This window comes from Canis lupus, chromosome 1 (assembly GCF_048164855.1).
Source record: "Canis lupus baileyi chromosome 1, mCanLup2.hap1, whole genome shotgun sequence".
NCBI classification, from domain to species: domain Eukaryota; kingdom Metazoa; phylum Chordata; class Mammalia; order Carnivora; family Canidae; genus Canis; species Canis lupus.
In genome coordinates this window covers 96592802-96607795 of record NC_132838.1, presented here as the reverse complement: position 1 = coordinate 96607795, position 14994 = coordinate 96592802, and the positions used below count along the sequence as shown (strand labels likewise).

General features: G+C 34.8%; 1 protein-coding gene across 4 annotated transcripts in view; it reads right to left on the bottom strand.

Annotated features, from left to right (window-relative positions):
- AUH (AU RNA binding methylglutaconyl-CoA hydratase) overlaps positions 1–14994 on the bottom strand; it is a 159790-nt gene that overhangs the window by 119893 nt on the left and 24903 nt on the right. For 3 of the 4 annotated variants that reach the window (XR_012037903.1, XM_072841108.1, XM_072841127.1), the window contains exon 4: positions 1858–1944. The exons of the other annotated variant lie outside the window; for it this stretch is intronic. Coding sequence is in view for 2 of the 3 variants with exons in the window: in XM_072841108.1 (XP_072697209.1) it covers positions 1858–1944 (87 nt within the window). In the remaining variant the exon portion in view is untranslated. The remainder of the gene's footprint in view (positions 1–1857; positions 1945–14994) is intronic. 4 annotated transcript variants of the gene reach the window in all.

The following is a 14994-nucleotide window of genomic DNA, read 5'->3' as shown; positions in this document are numbered from 1 at the left end:
TTTGACAAACTTTAACATGCATCCCTGATTAAAAAACAGTAACAAATTCCTAACAAGGTGAAATAGAAGAAAACTCCCTGAACTTGCTAATTACTGGCAAAATATTAAAAGCATTCATCCAAGTCAAATAAAGATAAGGAAGACAGGGATGAACACTCTCCAAAAACTGAATAGCGTACCAAGAGGCTTAGCCAATGTAAAACTGCATGAAAAATAGGTAAGATTAAAACACTGGGAAAAGCAAAAATAAAAATAGCATCATTTATATATAATGAACTTTTATCTGGAAAACACAAGAAAATTAACTGAGAAATAACAACAGGTAATAAAAGTAATTATCAAGTCGATGTGATACAAAACAAGCACTTAAAACATAATAACTTTCCTACAGAACTATAATAACCAGACTTCAACAGAAACAGAAGAAAAAGATCCCATTGAAGGAATAAATGCTACAAAATAGCAAGAATAAATCTGAGCCAGAAAAAAGATGGAAGACCAAGCAAGGCAAATATGAAGAAAACTTTCTTGAAGGATATTAAAATATTGGATGACCCCACCCCACCTCCCCCGGATGAAACCCATACACATCATAGATGGAAAGGTTCAGTATCACAAAAATGTCAATTCTTTCTAAATAAGATTTAGAGGAATTCCAATCACAGTCCTGTGATAATACATTTCCTCCTTGCTTTAAAAACCAGTAATTCCAAGTTAATTTGGAAGAACTGATATGTGGGAATTACCAAAGAAAATCTTCAAGGAGAAACAAAAAAAAATAAGAGAACTTCATACCCTCCAGATACTCAACATTTTCAATTTAAATATTGGAATTGAATGAAGGGGGCACATTAGGAGACAGTATCTGTAGTACATTTAACAACAAAGGACCACTACTAAGTGGCCCTTACATAAATAAGCAGTTGTTACCGAAAAGAGGAGGAAGGATGTGAAAATGCAATCTGCAGAAGAGGAAACGCAAGTCTAATGTGAAAAGGTAAAATATCACACAAGCATCTGGGGAAAAGCACATTAAAATGCAAAGATGTCAAAAAATAAATTAATTAATTAAAATAAGATAAAATGCTAAGAGGTCTTCTTTGTTAACCTTGGCAAATTTGAAAAGCAACACTAAGTGTTGGCAAAAATATGAGGAAACCAGTACTGGTGCATAACTGATGGGAATGTAAATTATTACAAGCTTCTTGGAATATAATCTGGTAAAAATTATTAAAATGTAAAATGAATACATGATGCTGAGAACTGCAGTTCCATGTTCAGGAATCTATCCTAAAAGTACACATATTAATGCTCTGAAAGACCTGATACAAAGATACTCACTGCTTTATTATAAAGAACAAAAATGGGAAAAAGTCCATAAACATTAATGAAGTAATTTAAAATTTTGGAGAAGACCATGCTATGGGTTACTATACCGCAATATACTAAAAAGTATCAATAATAAAATAAGTTGATATATACTAAGACATAAAGATTACCCAGAAGTCTATAATTCTAAGGAAATAGTATGATCCTATTTATACAAACAAAACAACTCTGAATCTATAAATACGTGTGTATGCAATTATCTGGGCGACATTTCTCTTTGTTTGCTAATAACTACCTTCATATACCATGTCATCATATATAGGAGGTATCTTTAATTATAAAATATTTTTCACAACTTTTCAAATTAAATGTATTACATGCATCTCCACAGCAACCATTTACAGATCATGATTATCTAATTACATAACTATTTTAGCCAAAGCTTATATATAAGGACAGTGTGCAACTTTCCAAATCTGACATTCAAGGTCATCTTCAGCATGCTAGAAGGAGTGTAATTGAGCTTACCAATTTCATCAATCACTGCTCTTATTTTGGAGACAAAAGGACCAACTTCACTGGGATTCATTTTGACTCTCTCCTTAAGGTCAGCACCTGCAAAGTATTTTATTTACAAATATAATCTAGTTATAAACAAGATCTTAAGGCAATGAATTGAAAATTTACTTAAGATTCATATGTAACTTGAATATCAACTAAATATATCCATTAGAGGAATTATACTACTTAGGTTTTTCTTCTCAAAGACCAGCAGAAGGAAAAATAAAATGTCTGTTCATACACCTACCATGTGCCTAAAGCAGTGGTTCTCAAACTTTGTTGCCTCAGGGCCCCCTTACACTCTTAGAAGAGACTTATTTTAGATTCTATCTAGCAATAGGTGCTCTATTAAAAACTAAAACTATCAAATTTTAAAAATATTTATTAATTTAGTAATACAAATAAACCCATTCATATTAACATAAATGACTACAGATTGATGCCACTTTCTTGGCTCTTACAGGGATGCTGGCAGTTTTACCCACCACTGCTTTCACACTATCAGTGCAAACGTCAACCCAGTAAAAAGGGCAAATCACCAAACATCAGTTTGATTCCATGGATGCCTGCGCCATGGTGGCTGCAGATCATGTTTCAAAAATCACTGGCTTTCACATATGAACAGACAGTTTCATTATTATGAGTTTATCACAGAATCAAACTTGGAACAGAGAAAAATAAGAAATTCTTAAGGAATCACTCTGTGGCTCAACAAAGGCATTCTTTTTAATAAAATTATATGAGAAAAGGAAGGCTCCCATTTAAATGAACAAATACAAACAAAGCAAAATTACAGCAAAGAAGGTACACACTCAGCTCCTTGCTCTCTTCTTAGTCCATTATAAAGTAATCAAGACTAGACATAATATCAAGTGCCAGCCAAGGCTGGAACATTCTGAGCCTATATACTTCCTACAGGAATGAGAACTACAACTGACAGAGCACATACCCTACAATCCATCAGTTCTTAGCTAAATATACCTTAGACAATCTCAAACATATGCCCAAGGAAATATGTACAGTAGCATTCAATACAGCATATATAAAATAGCAAAAAGATTAGAAATAACCTAAATATCTATAAGAAGCATTTTTAATAGCACTAAGATATATTTATACAACAGAAGAGTACATGTTCAGCATGAAAATGAAGGAACTAAAACATAAAGATAGATAAATTTAAGTGTTGAAGAACATATAATTATGTACATTTATTATATATTAATATATAACATATTAATACATATTTATAAATTTAATAACAACATATTATTATATTTACAGAAACATACACAGGATAATAACCCTTTACATAACTTTTTTAAAAAAGAATGCTATTTGGGGGGCAGCTGGCTGGCTCAGTCAGCAGAGCACATGACTTTTGAGTTCAGGATTGTGAGTTCAAGCCCCACACTGGGTGTACAGGATACTAAATAAATACTTTTTTTAAAAAAAAAAAGCTTTTTAGAGGTATAAAATACACATGGAAATGATAAATATCAAATTCAATTAGTAGTGACCTCTGTGGAATGGGATTCAGATGTGATTGGCAATGGTCACAAAGAACTTCAATCTTATTTGTAACACTGTATTGCTTGAGTTAGGTGATGGGTAATCAATATATCAGTCTTTAAACATATGTCTTCATAATTAATTTTTTCCATGAAAAATATTTGTAGGACCAAAAAAATTCTAAGCCATTTGTTTAAAAAAAAAAAACTGTCCAACTCACTGTCGACTTAACCCTGAGAATATCATTTGAAAATATAAAGTGTTGCTTAGTGCATGTTGGCTAATACATATTGGCTAATAAAAGTAGCTACATGCAGTGCCATATGGGGGGGAGGGTGGATAGATGAAAAGAAGAGCCAAAGCAAGCATAAGGGACACACAGGTGTGTGTGGTGGTCCTGAAGGAGACCCAGGAACCTGCATCACATCCTCCAACCTAGTGTGGATTACAGCACGAGGGTGCCCTGTAACATGTCAACTAGTAACTAGTGCTCCAAAAGGAGCTTTCACTGACATCCACACCCAGGTTAAAGAGACTAGCTGTTGGAAGCCATGCGGGGGAGCTAATAATGGGGGTTTGCTCTGAACAAGCACAGCCCATTCACACACCAGTGCCAGAAGAGGTGGCTGGGTCTAAGTGCAGCCCTAACCCACACAACCATGAGAGACTTCCATGGGATTCATGGATTAGTTTAGAAAAAATTACCTTTTTCCACGGGATGTTAAACATTTGTGACCTTAAGACTGCTTTTTAAAAATGTTAATACCCTTTTTGTTTTTCCTTTAGAAACATACCCTGCAATTCTCCAACATTCAGAACCCAAAAGTACAGAGTTGCTTCTATCCCTCCAGATTATAAATTCCTTATTTGATAATATCACAGTTTTATTTGCAGTCTGGCGTGTTTTACTTTTTAAACCCAAGTCCATGATGATTCACCTCAGGTGAGCAAGCCTCTGTGCTGCCGGGCAATCCTATCGCGTTCACCCTGGTACTCATCTACAGACCATTTCCTAACTCCTCCCTCTCCTCAGACCTCAAGCCTCCTACTCAAACCTGACACCAACTTACTAAGAAAACAGATGCATTCAGAAGAAAAATTTCACCAACACCCACCACCAAACCTACCTATCTAGCAGGATGGAACTCTTACACTCTGCCCTCCCTTCTGCTACTACAGATGAACTAGCTCAACTTGTGCACTAAATCCCACCCCTTCTTTCTTTAGTGCCATCACTCTAGCAATTATCCTTTTCTGGTTGGCATCATCAACAGTATCCCTCTTTTGAGAACCATTCTCATCAGCTACAGGAACACTGTAATACTGCTCATCTTTAAAAAAAGAAAATGATGTTGGTCCTTTTGTCTGCCAGCTTTAATAGAATAGCTTATTATCAAACCAATTCTTTCATGAAACTCTAGATAAAAAACAGAACAGCTATTTTGAGGGCAATGGAGAACAACAAAGACAATGAGAATGTATGAGAACTTCAAGGCAAACATTAGCTTCTGAACAATCTCACAGAAATGGGGAAAAAATTGGAGCTCAGAGCTTGCCAAAGAGGAATGCCACAGGCTTTCGTTCAGGACCTTGAAGATTAAATATAAAATAGGGTAAACACAAAGAAAACCATACCAAGACCAACTGCTAAAAAGAAAGGACCCCCGCCTCCAACAAAAAAATAAAGAAGCTGCCAAAAAGAATAAGACTAGCAGCTGACTTCTCAACAGAAAGTGAGTGACATCTCCAAAGTGGGGAAAGACAGTAACTACCCATCTAGAATCCTTCAAAAATGATGGGGAAATGAAGACATTTTACACATATACACACGCATGGTTCATCACCAAAAGGCCCACACCACCAAAAGAGACACCACACAGAATTCTTCAAGAGGAGATTTTAAGAGTAGAGTTAAAAATCTTATTTTATACTGCTCATGAGAGATATACCTGAAAAGATAAGGGCACAGACTAAACAGTAAAAAGGTAAAAACCATGCAAACACTAACCAAAAAGAAACTTGTGAAGTCATCCCCACAGCTGACAAAGGAGATCTCAAGCAAATGATAATCTCTCAAACTAGAGGGTCATTTTACAATAAGTATGATGATCCACTAAAAGTCTTCAGATTTCTTAAACTGGAATATATAAAATAAGACAGCCCCAAAATATATAAAACAAAAACTAATGAACCAAAATAAAAACTGACAAATCTACAACCACAGTGGATTTAAACAAATCTCCCACAGTAACCAACAAAGCAAGCAAGTAAATATCTTTAATAAATATTCATACCAAGAAATGGACAATAGATAAAGATTAACCCCCAAAGTGGAAGAAATAATAAAAACTGGAGCAAAACTTTTTTTAAAAAAAGAAAACAAATACACAGAAGAAAAACATCAAAGAAGCTGCTCTTTTGAAAAAATACTAAAACAAAAAAAAAAAAAATAAAAAAAAATAAAAAAAAATAAAAAAAAATAAAAAAAAAATACTAAAACAAATGATAGGCCTTTTAGCAAGACTAATCATGGAAAAAAAATCAAAGGTGGCACAAATCCCAATAGCAACATTGAAAGGAGGATACTACTACGGATTTTAAATACATTAAAACAAGAAGAAAATATTACTAATAACCTTGGCCCTATACATTTGAAAAGGACATGAAATGGACACATTTCGAGAAAAACATAACTTCTTAAAACTGACAAAGGGAAAATCTGAAAACACAAATACACATGAAAGAAATTGAATAAATTAATTTAAAACTTGTCTACACAGGAAACTGATGCCGATATGGCTTCAACAGCAAATTCTTCCAAACATATAATGAAAAAAATTGGGGGTCCCTGCCTGGCTCAGGCATAGGGCAGGCAACTCTTGATCTTGGGGCTGTTAGTTCAAGCTCCACGTTGGGTAAAGAGATTACTTAAAAAATAAAATAAAATCTTAAAAAAACAACATGAATCTTACATGGAGAACTGCAAAACGAAAAACTGATTAAGAACACTTTAAGAAAAAACATGACAGTCTAATGTTTCTCATAAACACCGTCTCCAAATAACCTCAACAAAGTATTAGTAATTCATACCTAATGGTAACATAAATAAAATACAATATACGAAGACAAAATTACATTTGGTCTAAGATTCAAGACTAGTTTAATATTGGGGATCCCTGGGTGGCTCAGCGGTTTAGCACCTGCCTTTGGCTCAGGGATGATCCTGGAGTCCTGGGATCGAGTCCTACATCAGGCTCCCTGCATAGAGCCTGCTTCTCCCTCTGCCTGTGTCTCTGCCTCTCTCTCTCTCTCTCTCTCTCATGAATAAATAAATAAAATCTTAAAAAAAAAAAAGACTAGTTTAATATTAAGTGTTTTAATTTATAAAATTAATAGCATAAAGGTGAAAATCATAAAATTTTCAGTAGGCATAGCAAAAGTAGTTAAAATTCATCTCATACTTTAACATCTTGAGGTAGAATTTACATAATGTAAAATTCAGTCATTTCAAGTATACAATTCAGTAACTTTAAGTAAATTTGCAGAGTTGCACAACCATCATCACCATACAATTTTAGAACACTTCCACTTTCATAAAAAGATCCCTCACACTCACCTGGAGGCACTCCATGTTCCCGCCTCCAACCCTCCATTTCCCTAAAATGATGCCTTCTCTGGACATTTCATACAAATAAACACATGCAACCGACCATCTTCTGTGTCCTTCTTCCACATAGCAAGTATAGTGTTTTTCAGGTTTACACGTGTTATAAGAATGAATCAGTACTTTTTTGTTTTTATTACCAAATAGTATCCCACCAGAGGGACAGAGACACATTTTGTTTATCCATTCATCCACTGATGGATATATCTGGATTGTTTCCACTTTCTGGCTATTATGAAAAGTATTACTATGAACATACACACACAGGTTTTTGTGTAGACAATGTTTTTATTTGTCCTGGGTAAACATACAGGAGCAGAATTGCTGGGTCATATCGTAAATTTCTATTTAACGACAAAAAAAAACCCTACCCTTGCTGTTTTGCCACCATCCTATCAGCAATGCCTACAGGTCCCTGTCACCCTTGCACCACCAACACTAGTCTGCCATTTTTTAAATACCATTTTAGTGGGTGTGAGATGGTATCTATTATGGTTTTATATGTTCATTTCCCTAATGACTAATGAGGTTAAGTATCTTTTCATGTGCTGATTAGCCATTCATACAGGTCTTCGGTGAAATGTCATTTCAAATCTTTTGCTCAATTTTTTTTTTTTTTTACTGGACAATATGTCTTCTTATTGATTTTAAGAGTAATATCTTGGATACAAGTCTTTTCTCAGAAATATGATTTGTAAATATTTTCTCCCCATCTGTGGCTCATCTTTTCATTTTCTTCATGTCTTTTTGAAATTTTAATTTCAGTGAAGTTCAATTTATCAATCTGTGAATCACATGTGCTTTTGGTGCCATATCTAATCAACAGTCATTCTTAATTAAAAGTTCATACCAAACTAGGAAAACAGAATCTTTTTAAGTCTGATTAAGAGAAATCATAAATATCTTTAACATCATCTTTACAGGTCAATTACTGTAAGCTTCCTTCCAGAGATCAAGAATGAGATAAGGGTGTCCTTTATCATTTTTAAAGACAGTAAAAGATATACTAGTCAGTGTAATAAGAAAAAAAAAATTAAATTACATGGATCAGAAGGGAAAAATAAAACTGTCATTATTAGCAAATGACTAAATTATACATGAGGAACACCCAAAAGAATTTAGAAATCATGAAAACAAGTGAATTTAAGTAAGGTTGCTGAATACAAGTTTAATAAACAAAAATCAAGTATTTTTATATATACTAGCAAAAGAAATTTGTGAAATTTTAAAAAGACACCATTTCCAATAACATTCAAAAATCAAGGAGCCAAGGAATAACTCTAACAAAAGATGAGTAAGATCTTGACACAAAAACCTACAAAAATCTTAGATAAATTAAAGAACTAAATAAATGAAGGAGACTACATCATGCTCATGTGTTAGAAGACATCATACTGAAAGGTGTAAATTCTCTCCAAATTAACAATGTGGTTCCAATCAAAATCCCAATGCTTTTGGAAAATGATAAGCTGAAAAAGAAGGGCATTTCAATACCTCTTGCAGAAGATACTCTTGCAGAAGAAAGAATTGGAGAATTTATACTAAAATAGGAAGACGTTATTATAAAGCTAATATACTTAAGAAAATGTAACAAAGCCTCAAAGATAGAGAAAAACACCAAATGGAACAAAATAGCAACTCCAAAAAAGACCCACTTGATTTATGACAATGATGGCACTGCGGGAGCTAAGACCAGATGTACATTATGATAAATGGGGCTGGAACCACTGAATGCACACGTGAGAAGAAAAACAATTCTTAGCTCTTCACACCATACACACACACACACACACACACACACACAATATCAACTCGTGATAAATTATAACCTAAATGTGAAAAGTAAAACAATCAAACTTCTAAATGAAAACCAAAAATATCTTCAAGACTTTGATATACACAATATTTTTTAAAGACTTCTCCAAAGACTTAGGAAAACACTGGACTTTGTTAAAATTAAAAACTTCTTTTCATCAAAAGACATCACTAAGAGAACGAATATGCACATGAAAGAGTGGGAGAAGAATGCCTGAAATGGAAGTCCTGCACGTATAAAGCACTTTAATGGCAGAAAGTAAAAGCTAAATAACCCACATACAAAAAGCAGGCTAAAGATCAGAAACTTCCAGAAAGAGGACACCCAGCTGACTAACAGATGAAAAGGAACACAACATGATTAATTATCAAGCAAACACAAATTAAAAACACAGCTTTATAAACAATAAATACACAGCTAAAGTGTTGGTGACAGTACAGAGAAATGGGTACTTTGATTTAATGCTATTGGGAGTTAGAATCACTTTTGGAAGTAATTCCACCCCAAGTGTATATGTCCATATCTGAAATAAATGATACGTAGAATAAAAGCATATTCACCAAAGTATCATCCACAACAGCTAAAACCTGGCAAGACCCCGAACATCCCCGGACAGTAGAATGGATAAATTGTAAAACAGTCCCACAACACATGATTATACTACTCCTAGAGGAACAGGATAAGCCAAATCCCACAGACATGGTTAAGTAGAAGTTAACCTTAAAAGAGCACATGCTAGATAATACCAGTTACATAAAGTTTGAAAACAAGCAAAATTAATAATTGGTGATAAAAATCAGAACAATCTCCAATAGCTTTGGGTGAAGGGAGGTTAATGATAGAAAGAGGCATGTGTTGGTAATGGCATTGTTCATTTCTTAAATTGGGTGGTAATGGCACAAGTTAGTTCTTTTCATAGAAATGTATTACACACTTAAGAACTGTACAATTTTTGACACGTATAATTTAATTAAAAATGTTTTAAGAAACTTCCTGACTCCAAAAAAAAGGAAAAAAAGAAAAAAAAGAAACTTCCTGACTCCATACTGCTCTACCCCCTCCAGCTATCACAAATTTCTCTCCCCTTTGTGAAAGTCAAACTCCTCCGAAGGGCTGCTCTTTCTGTCTCTCACCCTCTCCTCTTAAATTGTGTCTTTTAAGCAAGGGAGACAAAAAGACAATTTAAAAAAAATTAATGTAATAACCAACAACGGAAGTGGTGTTTTGGGTGAAAAAAAGAACAGGCAAGTGTCGACCTAAAGTGCAGGGGGGTTGGTAAGGGTGTGGACCACATTACAGTACTGAATAGTGCAATCATACTGAGGTCACTGAGAAAGTAGAATGAAATTCAGTAAGATCTGCTTTTCATGTTACTGAAAATTTATTATTTGGTTCTAAGTTACATATTTTTCATCACTTACATTTGCCTTTGCAGTCCTTCTCTACTGCAAACTCTTTCCATCTAAATACATAGTTAGATGTGTAATATACCAAATAGATGATGCATGGAGTTATTATATTATATTAAGTGAACTATCTATTTCACTTAAATACTGCCCACTAAAGTGGTCCTCTCCTAAAATTCTTGGGCTTATTGTTTTATATAAGTTCCTTCTTTTAAATATGCTTTAAAATTACTATGTGTTAAAACTCTACTCATTCATTGATATTTGCAGTGGACTAGTCCAGCAGGACTTTAGATAAGTTATGAGAAACAGCAATATTCTTTGTCACATATTGCAGGATGCCTAGCTTCCCTGGCCCCTAATAATCAAATCAGTAAAGCCCTTCAATTGCTGTGCCAACCAAAGAACTCCTGCCCAATTCCAATATGCTGCTACCCAATGAGTGTGGTCATCCCCCTTGAGAGCCACTGCTTTCTCAATGATCTCCAATTGCTTTTGTTCCCCATGCTGCTAAAAAGAATTCTGAAAAGTAGGCTGTCTTGAAAATTTTCATATGACATCTAAAAATGTTCATTACTTAGGTTTAAGCAGCGACAAAGACTGCAGTGCATTCATAATCACTGTCAGTATATCCAGTTCAACCTAACATCCCACGGTGATCTGGTTCACAAAATCATCCGCCTCTAAAACATACAAACAAATCCTTGCTTAACAGTAAAAAACGGGATCCCTGGGTGGCGCAGCGGTTTAGCGCCTGCCTTTGGCCCAGGGCGCAATCCTGGAGACGCAGGATCGAATCCCACGTCTCCCGGTGCATGGAACCTGCTTCTCCCTCTGCCTATGTCTCTGCCCCCCCCCCCCCTCTCTCTGTGTGACTATCATAAATAAATAAAAATTTAAAAAAAAAAGTAAAAAACATTACAGCATTCCTTTTCTGTATGAACTATTTCTACACCACTTTCCTAGAACTATTTTTTCTGATGTAATCACTATTTATGCATAAAAAAACCTTTTGATTCCTCTATCACAAGCCTTTGCAATGAAATATGTATATGGATTGAATTAATTTTTATTAAATTTCCTGTAACTATGGTAAAACACTAACTTTAAAACTTCTCCTCTGGACTGACTTCATTACAAGTATTAACTATCGCACAACTGATTAAAGCATAAATAGAATGCACATCTGATAACTATCAGATATTAAAAGCAAACTTGTATTGGAAATGTATCTCAATGAGATCCCTGGAACTATCTCCCCTCCTTCCATACATCTACGTATGCAAAGCATTTTTGCTAGAATGAGGCAGGGTTCATTATCAAGTTTAGTAACATGGAGAAAATTTTCTCTCATAAAGGAGTTCTACTTCAGCAACATCACCCAATTTTTTCAGTACCTTTGGAGCCAACTCTTCAAAAATCATACAACAACCAAGAAGCATTTAATAATTCCATATGAGCTTTATTAAGCAAAGAATTGGAAACTGCCAGAATAAGAACAGGATCCCAGTTATAATTCTCAACATTCGTTATTTTCAAAAATCCTCTTGTTGGCAATTCAGAAGCTTTTGTTTTCCTCCCTGGTGCAAGGAAGCACGTAAGATCTGGACTGATATGTGAAATGCAAGGACAGCTATGACAGGGAAGATGGCAAAGAGTAACTATAACCCACAGACCGGCCTGAGAAGTCTCATGAAAGAACATCTACGTATGTAAACCGTGTATCAACAAGATGCTTCAAAAACTAGCTGTTCCTCCTGAATGCCTAGAAATATCCCTACCGCAGTCTGGCGAATCACTGTGTTAAGTCATCTTCCTTGGACTGTAGTGGCCGGATCATATGCATGGAGACAGCAGTCTTTACAAGTGACTACCAAACTGTTTTCCAAAGTACTTCTACTCCACACCTTGCCAGCAGCAGTGCACTGCTCCACTTCATCCCGTGGGACTGGCACCGCTAAGTTCTGCCCATCTAATGAATAAGAAATGGTAGCTTTAAATTGCCTTTTGCTCCACAGTAAAAGAAGAAATGCCTCAGGATCTGTAGAGCTCATATGATTGTGTCAACACTTCCGAATTGTGCCAGTGTCCGTACATCTGCTGTCAATCCAAACCACCTGGGTCTTTCTTGCTCCTACCCTCAGAAGGGTTTTTATCACCCCCACTCAACCCAAACAGCAGCTCAAGATAACTAAGGATTTCCAGGCAGCTCAGTCTGCGGTGCCAGATGGAGCAGATGCTCCCAGTGTCCCGGGCAGGTGTCCATCTAGACCAGAAGACCAGTCTACTTTTCCTTTCCTGTACTGCTCCAGTGTGGTACTGGTACTGAGGTTAGCCTAGCCTCACAACAGGTGTGTGGCCAAAGGTCCTTCTTTTGTCATTTTCTCAAAGAACGTATATGAGATTGGAATGATCTGTTCCATTCATCTGTGTAGAACATCTTTCTGCCATCATCTGGCCAGGTGTTTTCACTGTTCTGGGATTAGTCAATTTTCTATGTCTTAGGTCAGTTTTTGTTAACTTTTATTTTGCAACAATTTAGCTATTTCACCTAAAAATTTCAAATTTATTGGTATTATTGACAAACATTATCTAACCAGTTTAATGTCTGTGGAATTGATATCTATGGCCTCTTTTTTCAATCTGAGCATTGTTAGTCTGTTTTTCCACCCTTGATTTAATTTTACCAGAAGTGTGACCATTTGAATTTTCAGAGAACCAGCTTTGGGCTTTATTATCCTCCCTACTTACTATGTGTTTTCTGCATCATAAGCATATGCTCACCTTCGTTTCCTTCCTTCTGGCCTATTTAAATTTAGCCTGTAGCTATCTGTGTCATTTCTTAAGCTGGATTCTCAGTTTATTCATATCAAGCCTTTACTCTTTCCTTAAGATATTACACAATATTTAAAGTATTTTGTTAGAATGTAATTCTGAACATGCTCTAATTTACATTAAGATTTCTTGGATGAGCTCTAAGTTATTTAGAAGTTATTTTAAATTTCCCAATGTATGGAGACTTCTCCTAATTACCTTTTTGTAAATGACTTCTATCTTAACTGCTTGCAGTCACAGAACACAGCCCTTAAAATCTGTAGAGGTTTTACAACCAAGCAGATGGTTAATTTTCATGAATATTCCATGTGTTTCTTGAAAGGAACGCATAAATGTCGACTGCTGAGGGCAATGATCCACTCAGGTACATTACCTTAACCCTCAGCAGAACAAGAGAAATTACCAACACCCTTTATCAGCTAGGGCCAATAAACCCTTTGTATTTTATTTAATATTTAGGTCATTTTATAAATAATTTTCAGAAAAATAGAAGAAAAATGAAAAAGAAAATTTGACATTTTAGTCCAAACATAAATATACCAAACCCATATTTTTACATTTTCTTACATCTGCATATATGTGGATACACACACACGCTACAAATACATACATATGTATGGATATACACTCAAATACACACACATGAGAAGGAGTACATCACTTAACAAAACTGTCATTCAACTGACACTTATGGACCTGGAACATATACATAGTTTTATAAAAACTGACACCAGATTTCAAATATATCTCTAGTAGATGATCATTATTTGGAGTTCTTTTTGAACTTGCATTGTAGAAATGCAGGGCTTTTGAAAATTTTGACAGCTCACAATTTTGTTACGACAGCCATATTCTTTGTACTTGATTGTAAAATACTTTCACTTTTAGATGTATAAATCTTAAAATGACAAAGTCAATGATTTGTTTTCATTTCCACACCATCTATTCCCTTCCTATCACCTCTGTACACACACTAGTCTTCAACACTTTCCCCTTACAAGCTGTATCAAGTAAAAGATCATGCACAAACATTACGTGAAATACAAGAATACTGACACCCATTCTTTTAGCAAAATAGGATATCCAAGTACTTGTCACAAACTATTGCATAAGGAAGTCTGTCCTACCAAGTGACAAACTGAATGCAAATTCTACATTTCCTTTATATAAATCACAGAAATAAACTGTTCAGTCATTGGTTCTTGATTTTGAGAAATTTCATCTAGGATATTGTCATCTGATAACTCATAGTCTACAATTTCACGTATATGTTCAACTGCACCTTCATGTTTAGAAGTGACGGTCTCTTTTGATGATTATTTTATTCATCTTATAACTATGAAATATCTTCCTCAAAAATAAATAAATAAAAGAAATATCTTCCTCTGTCAACTTTCTACTCCTGCCCATTACAGGTAGAAAATTAAAAATTCTAAACACTTAAATGTGTTCAATAAAAGCTTTAAGAAAGACTAGAAAGATGGTGCCTCCAGATTTCATTTATATTTTTAAAAGATGATGCAATTCTTGAGGCAATGCAATCAAAAAGCAATGATCAGACTACTCCATCATTTTTCTGTGCAGTTCCATCATTCTTCCATTTTCTTACTATAGTCATTCTCAGTATAGCTGGGAATCAGTGGTAAGTAATAATAAAACCATTTCTAGATGAAATTATTAATATTGGTAGTAATATGAAACAAGAACCCACAATGATTCTTAGATTCAGAAAAAAGGTTCAATGAACCCTCACAGTAATCGCAAGAGAACATGAGTTTTAATCTTCTTTTTCAAAGTAAATTATACACCACAACTAAGTGGGATTTATCCTAGGTATGCAAGGCTGTTCAGCATTCAAACATCAATCAAAG